The sequence below is a fragment of the Lontra canadensis genome, unplaced genomic scaffold (assembly GCF_010015895.1).
Source record: "Lontra canadensis isolate GAN:19392208 unplaced genomic scaffold, GSC_riverotter_1.0 scaffold66, whole genome shotgun sequence".
NCBI classification, from domain to species: Eukaryota; Metazoa; Chordata; class Mammalia; order Carnivora; family Mustelidae; genus Lontra; species Lontra canadensis.
In genome coordinates this window covers 6,819,053-6,837,967 of record NW_022631060.1, presented here as the reverse complement: position 1 = coordinate 6,837,967, position 18,915 = coordinate 6,819,053, and the positions used below count along the sequence as shown (strand labels likewise).

At 53.9% G+C, this 18,915-nt stretch overlaps 2 protein-coding genes across 5 annotated transcripts; one reads left to right on the top strand and one right to left on the bottom strand.

The window, feature by feature from the left end:
* Positions 1-58: 58 nt before the first annotated feature.
* Positions 59-5,910, bottom strand: AIP (aryl hydrocarbon receptor interacting protein). Of its 2 annotated transcripts, none has more exons than XM_032879642.1 (6): positions 5,677-5,910; positions 2,939-3,118; positions 1,346-1,534; positions 800-976; positions 560-701; positions 59-320 (listed from the first exon to the last, which is right to left on the bottom strand). In XM_032879642.1, exons 1-6 carry the CDS (start codon positions 5,773-5,775, stop codon positions 115-117), a joined length of 993 nt encoding a protein of 330 aa, XP_032735533.1. In that variant the 5' UTR covers positions 5,776-5,910; the 3' UTR covers positions 59-114. The 2 variants fall into 2 exon arrangements, with proteins under 2 accessions (XP_032735533.1, XP_032735534.1); XM_032879643.1 differs by having other exon boundaries at positions 206-320; positions 568-701.
* Positions 5,911-14,163: 8,253 nt separating this feature from the next.
* On the top strand, positions 14,164-18,915 carry TMEM134 (transmembrane protein 134). Of its 3 annotated transcripts, none has more exons than XM_032879647.1 (7): positions 14,164-14,415; positions 15,229-15,293; positions 15,788-15,850; positions 16,005-16,081; positions 18,302-18,346; positions 18,561-18,614; positions 18,717-18,915. In XM_032879647.1, exons 1-7 carry the CDS (start codon positions 14,242-14,244, stop codon positions 18,797-18,799), a joined length of 561 nt encoding a protein of 186 aa, XP_032735538.1. In that variant the 5' UTR covers positions 14,164-14,241; the 3' UTR covers positions 18,800-18,915. The 3 variants fall into 3 exon arrangements, with proteins under 3 accessions (XP_032735538.1, XP_032735536.1, XP_032735539.1); XM_032879645.1 differs by having other exon boundaries at positions 14,165-14,415; positions 15,761-15,850; XM_032879648.1 differs by lacking the exon at positions 18,302-18,346 and having other exon boundaries at positions 14,165-14,415; positions 15,761-15,850.

Sequence of the window (18,915 nt, the reverse complement as noted above, 5' to 3'; positions counted from 1 at the left end):
CACGAAGAGATAAATACGGCCTTTATATACAGGGAAGCGGGATGCAGCGGGGGCAGGGGGGCCAGTGGCGGCAGCAGCGGGGCAGGCAGGCCAGGCAGGGCTGGCCAGGCCCTATCAGTGGGAGAAAATGCCCCGGAATCGAGCCTTGTCCTCTTCGTCCTTCTGCCGGATCCGTGCCTCCAGGGCCCGCAGCTCCCGGCTCACGATGGGCGCCAGGGCGGGGTCCAGCTCCAGCACCTTGGCAAAGTCAGCCTGGGCCTCCTGGGCGTTCCACACGGCCGCGTGCGCCTTGCCCCTCTTGAAGTAGGCCTTAACGTTGTCTGCAGGGGTACCGGCGGGCAGCAGGCATGCAAAGGCATGAGGGCGGGGGGTGGGGGGACGAGCCCGCCGCCCAGCCTGACTTCTGGCACTGGGGCCCCCTCCCGGGTCAGACCCCTCCTAACTGACGATGCCAACCACACCCCGAGCCCCACACCACCATCCCTCTGTCACTGGCGTCACGGAGCCCAGAGCCCCGCCCAGGTGGAGGACATGTGCTTGGGCTCACACCGGCGCTCACCGTCGTACTTGTTGAGGATGGACGAGCAGTGGTCCAGCACCTCGTAGTACTCCTGGGCCACCAGCTTGCACTGACAGTAGTTGAGGAGCAGTGGGGTGATCTGCTGGTCCAGCTGGATCCAGTCAGGGGATCCAGGCTGCTCCTGGGGACATGGGGGCAGGGAGAGGGCAGAAGCTGCTTAGGGCCGGGTTCCTAGGCTCCCCCTCCCCGCGCCCCCCCACCCCCGCCTCCGGGCCGCACCTTCATCTGCAGGTTCTTGAGGCAGGCGATGGCGTCGTAGTACTTGGCAGCGGCCTCCTTCACGTGGCCCTCACGGTACAGCTTGTTGCCCTCCTGGTGGATGACCGGCACTGCCTTCGCCTTCTCCTCATCCGTCATGGCCCAGGGGTCCTGCTGGTACGTGCCGGGGCTCTCCACCTGCCAGAGCGCGGCCCTCGTCAGGGGGCACCTCAGCTTCTCAGCCTCTGGGCCCCGGACACCAGGAGCGGAACCACTCGTTCATTCCCTGATCACTCGACAAACGTTTACGTAGCACCTCCTACCTGCCCAGCACCACCCAGCTTCCCAGACTAGAGCCATAAACAAGGCGGCAAAAAGCCCGCCCTCACAGAGACCTCTGGAGGCAGGGGCAGGACCCTCGGGGACTGCTGGAGTCCCGCCAGGCCTTCTGGTACCTGCCTGTTCCGACCTCCCCACCCAGCAGTCCGTCCACAGAGCCCACAGCCCCGGGCAGGCAGTCCGGGCCTGTTCCTGCCGTGAGGCCCCCAGGGCTCAGTGGCCTCTCACCTTGAGCATCTCAATGTCGAAGATGAGAGGCTGGGGGCTCTGCTGCAGGGCGTCCAGGTCGGCGTGGCCCAGGGAGTTGTGCTCGTGCATCTGGGCGATGCCACAGCAGTGTCGCTGGCCCTCCAGGGGGTCCTTGCCCGCCGCGATGTTGCGTAAACTCTTGGCCACCAGCGGGTACAGGACCACGTGCTGCAGAAAGGCGAGTGGGTTGCCTGGTTGCCACGCCCAAGAGGGCCCAGCCCCTGCCGCATCACCATCTGGGAAAGGACACTGAAGCCCAGAGAGAGCCAGCAACTGGCTCAGGCCCCGCCCTGTCAACACGCAGGAGGGCTTTTCTCTCAGGAATCCTCTGGCATCCCAGCCTTCTGTTCTGGAGAAGTCCCCAGCTCCTGCCACACTTTCTGGCCACCCAACCAAGCACCCCTGCCATGCCCGACACGAACACGCCTGTCACAGTCAACCCAGCTTCCTCAACATTCCAAGCTCAGTGGACTCTCCTCCTCCTCCCCAAGGGTAGCCCACAAGCTGGACTTCTCGCCATCACTGAGGTCCCTCCCTCCACATTCTGTTCTTAGCGTCTCTTCCTTCTCTCCTGCCCCAGCCCATCCCATTCGGGGCCTATCTCAGGTCTGGGCCCAAGGTAGCAACTCAAAGCCCTTGGCAGAAACCTCCAGGCATAGAGGACCGAGCCTTTGACCTTCCACTAGGAATAACTGCTCAGATGGTGGAAACCAGACTGCCCCCACCCCAGTCCAACCAGCTCCGCTCACTGCCCCTACTGTCTATATGGGGGCAGATTCCTAGAGTAACGTCTGTCTCGCCAGCAAACAAGTCCCAAGTCTTGGTGCTGAGCGTTTTGAGCTAAAGGTAAACAGGTCCAGTCCCTGCTCTGCAGTAGCTGAGACCCAGGTAGATCTTGCCATACAGGGCATGAGGGGTTAGAGGACCAGAGGAGGGTTTCAAGCCAACCACCAGCAGTCAGGGAGGACTTCCTGGAGTTGTGACCCTAGGAATTCACTCCGAAGTATGAGGGAGGATCTTGGCCAAGAAGGGGATGGAAAGGGGGCACTTGGGTGGCTCAGTCGTTAAGCGTCTCCCTTCGACTCAGGTCATGATCCCAGGGTCCTGGGATCGAGCCTCTCATCGGGCTCTCTGCTTGGCGGGAAGCCTGCTTCTCCCTCTCCCACTCCCCCTGCTTGTGTTCCCTCTTTCGCTGTCTCGATCTATGTCAAATAACTAAATACAATTAATTTTTTTAAAAAATGAAGAAAAAGGGAATGGAAAAGAAAGGCAGGGAGGTGAGTGGGAGGGGAAAATTGGTATGAGTCAGACCCTGCAGTGCCACGTGAGAGTCTGACAGTGACTAGGGTCCAAGAGGATTAAAGATGCAGTTGTGCGGGTCATTTGCATTTGAGAACCAGTGCCCTGGCTGCCATCTGGCTCAGGAAGAGGAAAAGGCAGAAGAGGCCAGGACCCCAAGGTCCTGTTGGTGTGACGCCCTGGAGGGAGTTGGTGGCGGCCTAGCTAGGGCACAGGCTCTGGGATGAAGAGGGAATGGCAGGACAGACACCACAGGCAGTGGACGCCAGGTACCTTGATATCGCAGCAGAACTGGGCGATCTCCCCCTCACGCATGGTGCACACGATGGTCTCCCACACAGGCAGCTTGAACTTCTTACCAATGATGAGCTCCATGGGCTTGCCACGCACCCGGCTGTCATCCAGCACAGTACCCTCCTTGTCGCTGTGCAGTGTCCGGTAGTGGAACGTGGCCTGCAGGCCACATGTGGGATAAGACAAGAGCGCGGGCTCTCACCAAGCCCCCAAGGACAAGCCTGGCTCCGAGCCTGCAGACAGCACAGGGCACAGGACTTGCCCAAGAGTCACCACCTGACCTCTACCCCACTGCCCAGGGGCAGAAACTAAGTCACAGAGAGGGAAGTGAGGGGCCCAAGTCACATGGATAGGGGGTGGACAGGCTGGGCTCCCAAGCACTCTGGCACCAAATGTTCTTTCAAACAAATATTTACTGAGCACATATTATGGGCCTGAGCTCTGTGCTAGACACAGCAGTAAACAAAGACAAAAGTTCCCAAGCCCACGGAGTTCACGTGGAACTTCTAGAGGAAGGAGATGAAGCCAAAACAAAACAGTGCACTGTGGACAGTGGAGCTAGGGGCTATGGATCAGAAAACAAAATACAGCGAGTAAGAGTAAGAGTAAGACAGGCCACATTATACACGGGAGGTGGGAACTCCCTGAGGAGGCAACATTTAGGCAGCAATCTGAAGACAGGAGGAGAGACAGCACGCCAGACAGAGGCTGGGCTAGGACACTGGTGTGGGCCTTCTAGGCCAAGAGAACAGCAGGGGATGGTGTGGTGTGTTCAAGAGGCATCAAGGCCAGTGTGGCAGAAGCAGAGTGAACGAGGGGAGGGGGGCACTGCGGGGTCATCGGAGTCAAGGGGACGGATCCTGCAGGGCCTGGAGGCTGTGGTGAGGACGTTGTGTTTTTCCTCTGGGTGGCTCCACACACAGGAGGGACAGGATCTGACCTGGGTTCCAGTGCTGCCAAGATGAGAGAACAGGATCCAGGGGGGTGAGAGCAGATGCAGGAGGGTGAGAGCTGTAGGCCTGGGGGGGACAACAGAGGCGTGGACCAGGACAGCAATGGGAGAAACCGTGTGAAATGGTCAGATCCTGGGTGCATTCCCAAGACATGAGAGAACAGAGGGGCCACGGAGAATGGGAGGGATTTGGCCTGAGCAATCAGAAGGCCAAATGTGCCCTTCACCGAGATGGAGCAAGGACTGGACACAGAAAGTCAAGTCTGAGCAGCCAACCAGAAATCCAAGGGGTGACGGTGAGTTGGGAGCTGGATATCAGGTTTAAGAAAGAGGTGCAGACAGAAATATACATGGGGGAGTAGTCCAGGCATGGAGGGTTTTTTAGGGATGAGCCTGGGGAGAGCATCTGCGGGTGAGTGCAGAGAGAAGAGATCTGAAGACTGAACGCTTGGCAGGATATAGGTAGAGAAGCCCACGCTCTTGCCCACCACACCAGGCCGCACCCCTGAACTCTGTTTCCAAATCAGTACAGTGGAGGCCCCCATAGTACCCATCCTGCATCGTGGGGATCAAAGGAAATAAACCTGTGTGGTATTGAGCTCAGGGCTCACTGTGAGCCCTCAGTCTACACTGGGGATTGTTATCTGGTATTACCTGTCCTTCGTTTTTGGTGCCACTGTTCTCCTATCTTCACTATCTTTATGATGTCTCTCCTTATGGGGTCTGTTCCATCGAGGATCTCCTTTGCCAGGACCTTCTTCAAGGCCATCAAACCCCCACCCCCAGCCCCTGGGGGCGTGCACACACCCACACTTCTTCTCTCCACACTGAAAAGATCCGGATGGCCAGAACAATGCAGCTTCCCTCTGCTCTCAGGGCACTCGCACTGGGCCAGCCTAGGATCTTTACCTGCCCCACCTTGGTAACTCGAGGACAATGAATTCACTCACAGACGCTCTGGCTTTTGGTGTCCCAGTCTAGGCCAGGATCTTTGGTCATTCGTTCAATATGCATGTTCTGTGTGACTGCTCTGCTGGGCCCAGGGGCTGCCCCTGGGAAGCTCCTGACTCTCCAGACAAGTGGCAACTGGGAAAGGCCCTCCAGGAGAAGGGAACTGCACGAGCAGAAACAGGGAAGCCTGTAGGAGGCTGGGGCTGGAGAGGCCTGGGTAGACAAAGGAGGAAGGTGGTGGGGTCTTTGATTTCCCAGCCCATATCTGTCCTGAGCAACATCACCGAGAGCAGTACGAACCCCTGCCGACGAGCTCCAGTCTGGCAGACCTGACCTCTGGAAATGGGTTTGCGCACTCCAGGGCCTCACCTTCCCCATCTAACAATGGGAGGCGCTCTAAGTGTTTTCAGAAGGCCCTCCCATGTATAAAAGAACTTGAACCTTGCAACCCAGAGGCCCCGGGGCCTCCTCCCCAGTCCCGGAGCACCTCCCAGGTCCCAGGTCTCCTGCTCTGGGTCTCCTCCAGCTCCCGGTGTGTGCAAACACTGAAGCCAAACCCCCTCAACCTTCCGAGGATGACTGACGGCTTCCCGGACCAATGCGGCCACATGGCCAAGCCACGGGGCGAGGCACCCACAGCCAAATTCACCCCCTACTTAAATTCAAACCAACCAGCGTCGAGCTCAGCATGTGAGCAGTAGAGTCACCGGCCGCCGCTATCTGGGCATGCGCAACCTCTCGCCTAAGGCCTCCTCCCGCCTCGCATGCGCACCGCGCCGCAGAAGGGTTGAGGAAAGGGGGGCTACGTACGAACCTTGGTTCCATCCTGAAAGTCGGGGAGCTCTCCTCGGCCCTCCTGTATCACACGCTTTTGTATCCCGTCCTCCCGGAGTCTTGCGATGATATCCGCCATCCTTCCCCGCTGCTCTCTTTCGGTAACTTCCGGACTCCTTCGGCAGCTTCCGGACCAGCTTCGGCAACTTCTAGCGCTTCGGCAACTTCCGAGATGGCGCCATTTTGGCTGAGGGCAGACGCCAAAAAGGGACTAAACGTAGAGGTGGCCTGTGATTGGTTGTCTGCGCAGCGGCAGAGCGCGCGGGTGTGACCAGGGGCGGGTCTGACCCGGGAGGTCCCGGGAGGCCTATCGGAGAGGCGGGGCCAGGGTCTGCCAGGCGGGGCCGGGCGGGGCCGGGCGGGGCTGGGCGGGGCCGGGCGGGGCCGGGCGGGGCGTCCCTAGCAGTCCTGTCCTTGAATGGATTTGGACTGGCCTTCCCACGTGGTTGTGTTCCCCCACCCAACCCGCTTAAAGCTGTAGTACGGTAACGGCATTGCGGGGCTCGGAGAATGCGGGGGACTCTAAGTGTAACACTTCGTAACACTGCTCCCTAAAGCTGCTATTGTTGTGTATCCCTTTCTGGCCTTTAGTTTTCTTTTTGCATATCTAGCACAATAGTGACTCTTGGGTCCTGGATTTTTCTCTTGGAAAATAAATAAATAAGTGACAAATAAAAAATAAAACCAGGAGTAAGAAAGAGGGGAAGGACGGTTTCCGTATTCCTGTGAGTACAGTAAGCTCCTTTCGTGGGTGTCAGGAGTGGGCGAGTCGTCCCCTGAATCCGCAGTGTCAGGCACACAGTAGGTGCATAATAAATGTTAAGAAATACATGGCTGATAAAAGTGAGGTACTTTGGGGACTAAAACAAGGTTTTTCTTGGCTTCTAGAAACTAGCTGTGAACAATAGCGATGGAAGCCTTTTTCCAATTATTACTTTTTTTAAAGATTTTTTATTGATTCATTTTAGAGAGAGAGGCAGAGGGCGAGGGAGAAGCAGACCCTGATGCGAGCCAGGAGCCAGACATGGGGCTTGGCATGGGGTTCCGCAGGGCTTCCATCCCAGGACCTGGATATCATGACCTGAGGCCAAGGCAGATGCCCAAATATCCCAGCCACCCAGGCGCCCCTCTTCCCCCAGTTTAAAGGATTCCCCACTCCAGGAAGGGGAATGTCTTGAGGCCTGTGTCATGTCTTCATCCTACCCTCCTAACTCCCCTCTGACCCAGGTGCTAAGTGCTTCAGACATTCACACTGGTTCATTGCCCACATGGTCCCCTGAGAGAGATGGGACCTCCAAGGTGAGAGGGAAATGTGCTTTTTTGGTCTGGTTTTTGCTCTTGCTTTATACCAACACAGGAAGTTTACAGCTAAGGTTTGCCAAATTTTGAAGCAATTTTGAAGCTTGTGTCTTATACGAATTGTTCCAGAAAATGGAAAAAGAGGAAAAGCTGACCAATATATTTTGAGGCTAGCTTAATCTCGATTCCCAAACCAGATAAGTATACCACAAGACAAGAAAGGCATAGGCCTTTTTTACTGATTTGCATAGATATAAAAAATACTAAATGAAATATTAAGCTAATTGAAACCACTAGTGTGCACAAAAATGCGTCAATATGCTAAGTGAATGTCATTCACAAAAAAACAAGTATTATATAATTCCATTTATATGAGGTGCCTAGAACAGTTAAATTCATAGAGGCAAAGTTGAATGGTGGTTGGTGGGGGAGAGGCAAATGAAGATTTGTTGTTTAATGAGTATAGAATTTCAGTTTTACAATATGAAAAAGTCCTAGAGATTGGTTGTGTAACAATGTGAATATACTTAACACTACTGAACTGTGCACTTAAAAATGTTTAAGATAGTAAATTTTTTGTGTATTTTCTGACAATTAAAAATTAAACTTTTTAAAAAGATTTTATATTTATTTATTTGAGAAAGAGACAGAGAGCACAAGCAAGGGGGGAGAACAGAGGGAGAGGGAGAAGCCAACTCCGTATGGAGCAGGGTACCCGCCACCAGGACTCCATCCCAGGACAGGATTCTGAGATCATGACCTGAGCCAAAGACAGATGGTGACTGAGCCACCCAGGCGCCCTAAAACTTTCTTAAAACAAAGCAAAACAAAACAAAAAAACCATCAAGATCAAGTACAGTTCATTCCAGTAATGTAAGAATCATTTATCACATCATCAATCATTCATCACATCAATGAACTAAAGGAGAAAACTCATGTGGTTATCTCAAAATGTTCAGGAAAAGAATTTGATGAAGTTTTATGAGTATTTATGATAAAAACTACAGTTAGGTGGGGCGCCCAGGTGGCTCAGTCGGTTGAGCGTCTGACCCTTGATTACGGTTCAGGTCAAGACATCAGGCTAGTGAGACTGAGCCCTGCATCCAACTCCCTGTGTGGTGGGGACTTTTCTTGCGATTCTCTTCCTCTGCCCCTCCCCCTGCTCTCACTCGCTCACTCTCTCTCTAAAAATAAATAAATCTTTGAAAACAAAAACAAAAGCTTACAGTTAGGAAAAAAGGAACCTTGTCAGATTGATAAAAAGCCATATGTGATTATGTATGATGGAGTAAGTTTCAGATTCCCTTCAACATCAGGAACAAGACAACTAGCACTCTCTACCAACAATGCTATTTAGCATAGTATTAGCAGTCCTGGCCAAAGCAATAAACCAAGAAAAATAAATTGTAAGAGTAATTACAGCTACATAGAAAATTCAATAGAATCTATGGGCAGACTATTTTAACAAATTAGAGAATTCTGCAGTATTACAGGTATATAAAATAAAGCTATGAAAAATTAATAATACTCTTCACACTATCAATAACCCAATAAAAAGGTGTAATAGAAAATAAGATACCGTTCATGAGAGAAATAAAACTCAGAAAGTATTTAGGAAGTAAAAACATAGCCTGGAACTTGTTGGAGAGAAAATATTTTCAGGACACAAATGAAGACATGAATAACTTGAGTGACATACCTTTTTAATGAATTGAAAAGCTTAACATTTGAAACTGACTTCTCCTGAAATTAATCTAGAAGTATAATTGAAATCCCAGTGAAAATTGAGATGTTTTCTGAAGAACATAGAAAAAAAAATTTGTCATATTTCTATAAAAGAATAAATGTGCATGAAAACCTAGGTCAAGTTTGAAAAAAGTGACCGGAAGGCAGAGGGGGGCGGTGAGGAGGGTGGCTTGTTCTATTTTAAACCACACTGCAGACCATAATAATAAAAAGCATGTGATACGGAGAATTAGTCAAGCAGACCAAAGGACACAAAAGAGAGCTTAAAATAGATACATATGTCAACAACCATATACTTGACATATGATGAAAGTGGCACCACCATTTAGAAAGAGGAAGAACTGATTGGTCTGTGATTTGGGGAAAACTGCTTCACCCTACAGTGAAATAAATATGGATCCCTTCTTGTACCACATCCAGAGACAGTGTCTGTAGGGTTAAGGATCTTAATTTAAATTGTAGTACTTAATATAGATTGAGTGTTTATATATGGCAGGCCCTGTGCTATGCTCCTTGATGTGCATGAACTCATTTAATCCTAAACTAATGCAATGAAGGAAATACTATTATTACCTACACCTGACAATGAGGAAACTGAGGCACGGAGAGTTTGCAGAACTTGCTCAAGGCTCGACGAGGGTGAGATGAGTGAGGTGAGTCACGCAAACTCAAATCGTGTCTTTACTTAAAATTTTATTTGGGGGTACCTGGGTGGCTCAGTCAGTCAAGCCTCTGAGTCTTGGTTTCAGGTAGGGTCATAGTCTCGAGGTCGTGAGATTGAACCCCTCACTGGGCTCCACACCCAGCATGGAGTCTGCTTAAGTTTCTCTCTCTCCCTCTGCTCCAGCCCCCCGGGCACTATCTCTCTCTCTCTCTCAAATAAATACATAAAGATTTATTTATGTATTTATTTGAGAGAGGAGAAGAGGCAGAGGGAGAAAGAGAATCTCAGGTAGACCCCAAGGGCTCAGTCCAAAGACCTGAGATCACGACCTGAGCCAAACCCAAGAGTCAGACATTTAACCTGAAGCTGAACCATCCAGGTGCCCCTCTAAAATAAATACATAAACAAAAGCTTTTTAAAATAATCATAAATAAAGTTAAATGTTGATATTTTGCTCATCGTGTATTTTTGCCTTAAATTTTATTTTTAAAAGTAGTGTGTTAAAGTATTATTGATCTTGCTTGGTCTTTCAATGGCCCCTTAAATTTTTTACCCTCGTCCTGGCCTTCCAGAATCCCAGCGCTAGTAAGGAGGGGATGAATTCCAGTGAAGTTGGCCTCTAGAGTCAGTGAACTACCTTGTTGCAACACTTTTCTGGATCATAAAACTATCAGGCCAGGACACTGTGACATTGGAGAATATCTTTGTGATCTTGGGAGGAGGAAACACTTCAAACAAAACTCAAACAGCACAAACCTGATGGGCTTGAACCTATAAAACTGAGGATCCTTTTTTTTTTTCTTTTAATTAGTCTTTGGGTGTAAAAATAGAAGCAGAATAAAATGAATGTATTGACCAAGTTATTTTTCAGAAACGAACTGGAAATCTCATTTTACAGCACCGGGGCAAACAAAACAAAACCAAGCCCAAAATACCTCTGTCACATTGCAGTCATGTGACTAGCAACCCAAGTATATGGTGAGAGATGGCGAGTAAAGGAACGTCACCTCCTGAAAGCAGGAAACAAATCTGGGGGAGTTTCAGATGTTATTGTGCATCTGCTGGGGGAGTACCCAGTGGCCGCAAGCTCTCCCCTTTTGCCTTCTTAGCTTGAACTGAGCATTCTGTAAACTTTGATCCATTCTCTCTTTTTCTTTCTTTCTTTCCTTCTTTCCTTCCTCCCTCCCTTCCTTCCTTCCTTTCTTGTAAATCCACAGAACTCTGAAAGAAAACACAGTAAATTTTTGCTTTCAAATGGCTCGATCTGCCTCTTTGTCTTTGAAGTGACTTTGAACTGTATGTCTAACTCCTTGTGAGGGAATCCAGAGCCCTCTAGCCCCTGGTCCACGAAACAAACCAGGTTGTGGTCCCCAGCTTCGGACCAGACGCACGACTCGGGTGATACAGCCAGCCATCAGCCAGCCCAATGTGACTTGTAAGCAAAGCAGAGAAAAACGAGGAAACCAAACAGAAAGAGTTTCTATTTTCCGTGTGTGTTCCCAGGATTTTCCTGTTTGTTTTTTTGAGCTGGCCTTGAATGTGAATTTAGAGGAAGCTAAGGAATACCAAGTACCACCACGAGGAGATCCTAGATTTACACAACAGGTGTGTCATGCCCAGCTGCCCCTTGGCTTTGACGGAGAACAAGGCCAGAAGGTGATTAAACTCTTAGGAAGGGTGGGATGATCCCTCAGGAAACACACTTCTAGATCAGCTGGAGATCGCAGGCCTCAAGGTAAGAGGGCTTATGTTAGGTGCTCTGTAAGAACACAGGAGATGCCTGGGCACCCGGGTGGCTCAGTCAGTTAAGCATCGGTGTTTCGGCTCAGGTCATGATCCCGGGGTTCTGGGATGGAGCCCTGTATCAGCCTCCCGGCTCAGCAAGGAGTCTGCTTCTCCCTCTGCCACCTCCCTGCTTGTGTTCTCTTTCTCCCTCTCTCTCTCTACCTCAAATAAATAAAAATAAAGTAAATATTGAAGACTAAGGTTTGGAAAGAGAATAAGTAAGGAATGCTGGAAAAAAAAAAAAAGAAAAAACTCTTCTGGGCTGACCCGTTCAAGACAGAAACAAAACACCTTCCAGTTTAACCCATTTCTGACAAAAAGTCATACCAGGGCTGACCCTTGAGGAAAAGTTAAGCTTAAACCTCTCCTGGGGAGGCTGGCTGGCTCGGTTGGTAGGGCGTCCAACCCCTTGATCTCAGGGTAGTAAGTTTGAGCCTCACATTGGAGAAGGCCTCCAAGAGGAATGTGGAGAGAACAGGAATTCGAGTTGTCATGGTGTGAACGGAGCAGAAGAGGGCATGGGGTGCAGATCCCCCCCCCCCCGCAGCCTCATTTGGAGAAGGCCTATGTGGCAATGGGCCAGAAAGGAAGCTGAAACAGAAGCCACCAAACAGGACGGGTGTCCTGAGGCAGACAGTCTTTGAACGCCTAGGTATTCTTCAGCAGGTTTTTCAAGTGAGCCCCGGGGAGAATTCTTGGGGCACCCCCTGCAGGTCAATAAGGGAGAGTGCTAGGCCTGAGAGAGGAAATCGAGGCCCATCCCAGTAGCCACTTCTGGGCAGCGCTGGTACCTGGAGCCCCCATCATCCATTGGTTGAGACCCAGCAGGAGCCAAGGCCGTGCTCCCCGAGGAAGCCCATGAGTGACGTGGGCCCCAGCCAGCACTCCATCCCAGGACTCAGAGCATTGTTAACCAAGGGAAGCTTAGACAAATAAGAAGACAAACCGGGGAAGAGATCTGCACAACACCAAGGCATTGATTGATACTTACCCATGTATAGACATGCAGATTGGCAGAAAGAAGGCCAGAAACCCAATAGGAAAAATGGACAAAGGATATGAACGCAGTTCACAGAAGAGGGAAGCCCCACGACTGCCAAGTCCATGAAGAGCTATTCAAATTCCCCAGTTGTCAGAGGACCCAGATGGAAATCAGGAACCCTTTTAGATTCATCAGACTAGTAAGACTAGTAAGCGTTTGAAAGCTGGACTACCAAGTGCTAAGAGAAAACCAGAACCCTCACGGTGAGTGTGACAATCCATACATTTGTAAAGTCAAGGGGGCCTGTACCCTATGGCCTGGCAGTCCTACTTCAAGAATCTTCTCACTGTCCATCAGAAGGTAGCGTGAAGGTGTTCATGACACTGATGCGACGGGGCATTGAGACCGAGCTAAGCGGGCCTCGCCGAAGGATGTCGTGGATAATAAAAGTGTTGGATGTCCAACGTGGTACGCCGCATGCGACTGGCAGAAGAAACAGAGACGTGTAGACACCACGAGTGTGGGGTGTACAAATGCAAAAACGTAAACAGCAGAAGGAGTTTTATACACGCCACCTGTAGATCGCAAACATGCACGCGGCAGCCGAGCCACGTGTAGAGAACCGAGCGGGATGCACGGAGGCTGACTGCCCACGCTGAGAGGGCCCCGGTTCAGGGCAGTGATGTGTCCTAAACCGAGAAGTAGGACTCTGTCCGTGAGGTCGCAGAATGAAGCGTGGGCAGTGGAGGGCCAGCATGCCAGGTCCCCAGTTCCACCACCTGTGAGCATTTGGGATTTGGGCAAAGCATTCACTCACTCAGTTCAAAGCATTCATTCATTCATTCATTCATTCAGACACTGTGGACACAGTGGTGAGTAAAACCAGGTAAAATAAGTTAACTTTAGGCAAGTGCTGTGTAATGTGAAGCTGACTTTAGATGGCGTAGTCAGGGATGGAACCCATGAGAGGTGACATTTGAACAGGGACACTGATGATAAAGACCCAGTTGTGAAAGAGCCAGGTTAAGTGCTTTCCAGGTATAGAGCAAGTGCAAAGGCCCTAAGGTTGACCTGTGCTGCAGAGGGTAGGTGAAGGAGGGGCAGAGGAGGCTTGATGAGATTGGATAGATAGAGGGACCGGAGCGTTCACAGCTTTGTGGGCCTTAGTCAGAAAGACCTCAGCCACAATGGAAAACCAAGGGACAGTTTTATACAGACGACTTAGCCCTTTTTTTTTTTTTTTTTTTTTTTTTAAATTTAGGAATAACACACAGAGAGGGACACCTGGGTGGCTCAGTTCTTAAGTGGCCAACTCTTGGTTTCTGCTCAGGTCATGATCTCTGAGTCCTGGGATCAGGCGACCTGGGACTCCTCGCTCAGTGGGGTCTGCTTGCCGATTTTCTCTCTCTCTCCCTCTGCCCCCCACCCCCGCTCGCGCCCTGGCGCCCTCTCTCAAATAAACCTTTCTTAAAAATAACACACAGAGAAAAAGATCAGATATATTTTAGAAGATCACTTTGGCTGCTGAGTAGAGACTGGGTTGGAGGAGCAGAAGCCACATAAGCTTTCTGAGTCTCAGTTTCCATATCTGCGGGGGTAAGTCTACCCATCCCATGCAGATCCGCGGTGAGTCAAGGTGAGGACACAGTCTGGACCCTGGAGTCTCCTTGGCCCTGGAGGCGCGGGCTGGGATGCAGAAGGCCCCATCTTGGGCCTGGGCGGCTGGCGTCTGGCTGCCTCTCCAAGCCCCGGACACAGACCCAGGGATTGCCTCGAGTACAGCGCCCGCTGTGGCTCGGAGGCGGCCGCTGGGAGGCGCCACGGCCCCTGTGCGGTCCCCAAAGGAGGCCCCGTCCACTGGTCCGCTCGGCGCTCGGCAGCTCGGGCCTGCTGTCGGCGAGCAGGGGCGGGGCCGTTACGTGAGGGCGGGGCCTCGGCCCGGGCGCCGGACAGTCGCGCTCCCAAGACTACGGCCCGGGGCGGGGCCTGCGTGCGGGGGCGGGATCGCGGCGCTAGGGACCGGCGGGCTCGGATGGCGGCGGCGAGGGGCGCCTGAGCGGGCCGGGGCCATGAGCGCCGCCCGGCCCCAGTTCAGCATCGATGACGCCTTCGAGCTGTCCTTGGAGGACGCGGGCCCGGGGCCCGAATTCAGCGGGGTCGCCCGCTTCGGGCCGCTGCACTTCGAGCGCCGGGCCCGGTTCGAGGTGGCCGACGAGGACAAGCAGTCCCGGCTGCGCTACCAGGTGAATGGTCCGGCCCAGCCCAACCCCAGCCCGGGTCCGGGCGGGACTCCAGGCCGGACCCTGGAGAGTCCCAACTCACGGGAACATCTGTCTAGAGGCCCCAGCCTGCGAGGCCACTGATCCAGGGCCCAGCCCAGACCCTCTCAGCTCCGATTTTGGTCCCCAGCCACCACTGGAGAGCTCAGAACCGGAACCCGGGAGCAAGTCTCCTGGCCCCAACTGGAAATCCCACCCGGTGTTCCCACCAGTTCCTGGATACTGACCTAACCCGCCCTCCCCCGCCCCTTATCCCCCTGGGCTGGAGAGCGCTCTGTACGTCTGATGCAGACTTCCCACTGAACTGGAAATCTCCATTCGCCTTAGAGGACTTCCACCGACTCTAGGGTCCTTTTCTTGGAGACCTGTACCAGATTTCTGTGCCCCAAACCTGGAAACCATGGGCTTCTGCCCCTCCTTGGCACCCCAAATCCAGAGCCTCCATACTGGGCCTGTGAAATACCATTCTGAAAGCTCCACCCTGACTCCCGAACTTGGGAGAACTCCTGGCTCTGGGACCCATGCTAGGAGCCCTCAACCAGCCCCGGTGGCTCCTGCCACCGCGTAGCCCCCCCAAGCCCCCAGCACCCACATCCTACCTGGGTTTCGGTTTGTGTGAATCATCAAACCCGTTTTGCGGGAGGGTGGAGGGCGAGGTGAGCAGCTGTCAGGCAGCCAGGCCAACAGCTGTGTGGGCTTGCTCTCCTCCTCTCCCTGAGGGGGAAGGAGGAAGGGCCTGGGCCCAGTAACCTCTCTGAGCCCTGTGTTCTGGAATAGAACCTGGAGAACGATGAGGACGGAGCCCAGGCCTCTCCGGAGCCGGATGGGGGAGTCAGCACCAGGTCAGGGCCAGGTGGGGACCCATCCTCTACCTCCGCTCCTGGCTCTTGTGCCCCAGGTCCCTGGCCAGTCTTCCACCCAGATCACCCAGCTCTCTCACAATGTCCTACAAGGATTCCTAGCCTGGTCCCCACTCCCCTCATGGGTACCCGTGTCCTGAAGGGTCACCCTACCCCAGTGCCAGACCCACCCACCCACCCCCACCAGTCTCTTTATCCTGAAGAAACCCTCCAGCCTGCTCTGGCCCCTACCTTCCCACAGGTCACCTGTCCTGCAGGAATTCCTAGCTTGGCTCCCCAGCCTTTCTCCACCTTGAGTCCTGCAGAGACCCCAGACCTTGAATTCCTCATCACCCTGTCTCCTCTCAGTGCCCCCATCCCGCAGGAACACCCAGCCGTAGTCCCTGCACCATCCCCCACCACCCCTTCCTTGCTTCTCCGGCCTCTCACTGGGCCCAAATGGCCTGCAGGGATTCCAGCCGAACGTCCATCCGCAGCTCGCAGTGGTCCTTCAGCACCATCAGCAACACCACCCAGCGCTCCTACCACGCCTGCTGCAGGTGAGACCCGGCCCTGCTCAAGCTCCCTGCGCTCTGTGCCCCCAGAACAGGCGGCCCGGGCTTTCCCCTTCGGTCCTCTGGGTGGGGGAAGGGTAACAGGAGGGAGTTGGGCTCGTGTCACCTCTCATACCTGTCCTGCTCTCCTGCCACCCAGCTGGACTCAGCACCCTTTGATCCAGAAGAACCGCCGGGTAGTGCTGGCCTCCTTCCTGCTCCTGCTGCTGGGGCTGGGTGAGTGCCCTGAGGGTCCCCTGCCTACCCCCATGAGGGGCCCATCCTCCCTTCGTGCCAGCTGTGCATCCCCCTTGGCACACCGAGCCTCCCTGCATCCTGAGGAGGAAGCTGGCTACCATCACCCCACCCCCATTTTACAGGTGAAGAAACTGAGGCGTTGGGAGGAGCAGGCCCAGCCTCCTGGTCACACAGCCAGGAAATTACACATAATTGAAATGGAACTTGGTTCAGTGCTCTAAACTTAAGTTTTCTTTTCTTTTCCTTCTTTCCTTTCTTTTCTTTTTTCCTAACTTACCCCCACCGAATCCATCAGGGAGCAGAAGAGTAACCGCTCTGCCATTTATTCTTTGTCTGCTTGGAGCCAGGTGCAACGTAGGCTTATTTCCCCCCTTATGGAAGTCACGCAGCAGGTGAGAGGCAGGGCTGTGAACCTGAACAGGAACAGGTGCTCAGGGATATCCCTGCCAACCCGGTCCCCAGGGCACCTGTCGTTTCCCCTTCTCCAGAGTCTGAGTGCGGATGAGGACCTGTCCCTGCCCCTCGCTGGGCACATCCATTGCCCAGATGGGGGAACCGAAGCCCAGAGCGGACAGATCGCACAGCCAGATGTTTTTGGACTCGGTCTATGGGGCTGAGGACTCAGGATCCCCAGAAAGGACAGGGGTGGGGTCAAGAGGGGCCTGTAAGGACAGCCCAGCTGTGGCTGCTGCTCTTCCTCCTCCAGAGGGGTCTAAGTCCCCTGGCTAGAGAGCTGAGCAGCAGCCTTAGTTCATCTCTGGGCGTCTTGGGGGCAGGGGGAGATATTGCTTTTCCAGCAGCCACTGCACTGGTCACACTGGCCACCTGCCTTACCCGCTTTCATTTTCTCAGTACCCATGAGGGCAAGCACTAATACCATCCCAGTTCAGAAGTAAGGACAGAGCCTCAGGCAGGTGAAGGGACTTGCTCAGACCTCAGCTGGGAAGTGGATGGGCTGGGATTTAAACCCACATCACGGACATTACCTGGAGGCCACCTTAGACATGTAAAGTGCCTTTGCAGGAATTAGAAAAACACGCCTCCTCTGAGTGGGCAGGGCCCCCAGCCCTAAGCCAAGGTGGTCAGTAGTGTATCAGTCCCCATGTGTACTCTTCTTGAGGTGCTCTGTGCAGGGCACAAATCCCATAGCAGTCCATGGTGGTCCTCAAGCCTCCATGCTATATCACCGACCTTGCTACAGAGCTCAGCTCCCTAACTCCCCCCAATCCCATTTTCTAACTGGGGGCCCAGGCTCTCTGGGTCTGAAAAGTTGATCCAGCCATGACTTCCCCAACACCCACTGTCCTCAGCCAAAGTCCACGTCCCTTGCCGGGGTCTCCAGGCCCTGCCAAACTCCTCGAGCCTGGGCACTTGCCTCTCCACTCTTGCAAAATCAGGAAGCTCCTAGAAGGCCCCAAGTTCCTTCCATGGGAAGGAACTTTGCCATGCTGTTCCCTCTGTCTAGAGCACTCCTTTCCTTTTCTGCCTGCACGATCCCCACAGCCTCTGGAGTCAGATTGCCTCCTCCTTCTGAATGCAGCTTTCTGCCTCAGTTTCCTCTTCTGTGAAATGGGGATGATCATATCTTTTTCATTCAGTCACAATGACAATAAAGCAGTGCAGGTAACAAGCTTAGCCCAGTGCCTGGCAGCACCTGGTAAGTGGTAACTAAATGTTACCTGCTGTTGCTACTGCTGCCCCTGCTCAGCTTAGTGGCCCACTGCCTCCAAGAAGCCCCTCCCTGATGCCCCAGGCTCTAGTGCTGCCAGACCTGGCCCTCCTGCAGTCTGATCCCGAGCCCCCCGGAGTTGTAGCCTGGAGGTTCTTGTTGGTTGCGCCACCAGGAAGGGCCATGAGAGCAGGGACCTCATTTGCCTTTCCCTGTGGGATTCTCAGTACCAGGCACACAGCAGGTGTTCCATAAATATTTGTTGATTGACTGAAAGAGCACACCAAGGAGCAGAGAAAAATCTCTTTTTTGGGACATTCCCCAGGGCCTACCAGGGGCCCTGCTCAGAAAACACAGAGCTTGGTGAGCTTCCCAGGAAGGGTCTATGGCAAGGGAACCTTCAGTTCAGGTTGAGGATACCATTGCTAGGGCCTAAGCCTTGCTGGGGGTTGTGGGTGGAGGACCCCGCCCTTGCCCCGGCGCCGGCCCCCTCCTCCCGCCCTCACCCTCGCGGCTCCATCTGTGTGCAGTGCTGATCCTGATCGCCGTGGGACTGGAGGTGGCCCCCTCGCCAGGTGAGCCCCCCCTCCTACCTCCGCAGGCAGCGAGGGTCCCCCTCAAGGGAAGAATTCCTCGGGGACCCGCGAGTCCCTAGGCCCCTAGGAAGTTTGCTTCCGCCTTCCTAGCAGGAAACGGCCCCTTCTACCGCGGACAGTGACACTTGCCCAGGCAGTGACCCGTGAGCCCCGCCCCGTGCCCCCAGCCTTGACTCGGCCCCTCTTGCTGCAGGTGTCTCCAGCGCCATCTTCTTCGTGCCGGGCTTCCTGTTGTTGGTTCCCGGAGGTGCGAAAGGGCTCCGGGGCGGGGCCGGGGGGGGGCGGGGGGCGGGGGGCGGCGGGCTGGGCTCTGCGCGGGCCCTCGGCGCTGACCGGCCCCGCCCCGCAGTCTACCACGTGATCTTCATCTACTGCGCCGTCAAGGGCCACCGGGGCTTCCAGTTCTTCTACCTGCCCTACTTCGAGAAGTGAACCTCGGACGGGCAGCCGGTATCCAGCCTCGTCTCCGAGCGGCCCCAGGAGGCGCTCCTCGGGTCCGCTCCGGCTCCCTCATCTCCAGGGAAGAACTCCGGGACCCTGGAGCCCCC

Excerpts from the sequence above, each read along its gene's own strand:
- AIP (XM_032879642.1), bottom strand. The coding sequence starts at position 5,775 with ATGGCGGATATCATCGCAAGACTCCGGGAGGACGGGATACAAAAGCGT. Across the intron at positions 702-799 it reads TCAAGAACCTGCAGATGAAG|GAGCAGCCTGGATCCCCTGA; the intron begins GTGCGGCCCGGA and ends CCATGTCCCCAG. Across the intron at positions 321-559 it reads CATCCTCAACAAGTACGACG|ACAACGTTAAGGCCTACTTC; the intron begins GTGAGCGCCGGT and ends GTACCCCTGCAG.
- TMEM134 (XM_032879645.1), top strand. The coding sequence starts at position 14,242 with ATGAGCGCCGCCCGGCCCCAGTTCAGCATCGATGACGCCTTCGAGCTG. Across the intron at positions 16,082-18,301 it reads GCTCCTGCTGCTGGGGCTGG|TGCTGATCCTGATCGCCGTG; the intron begins GTGAGTGCCCTG and ends ATCTGTGTGCAG. Across the intron at positions 18,347-18,560 it reads GGAGGTGGCCCCCTCGCCAG|GTGTCTCCAGCGCCATCTTC; the intron begins GTGAGCCCCCCC and ends CTCTTGCTGCAG.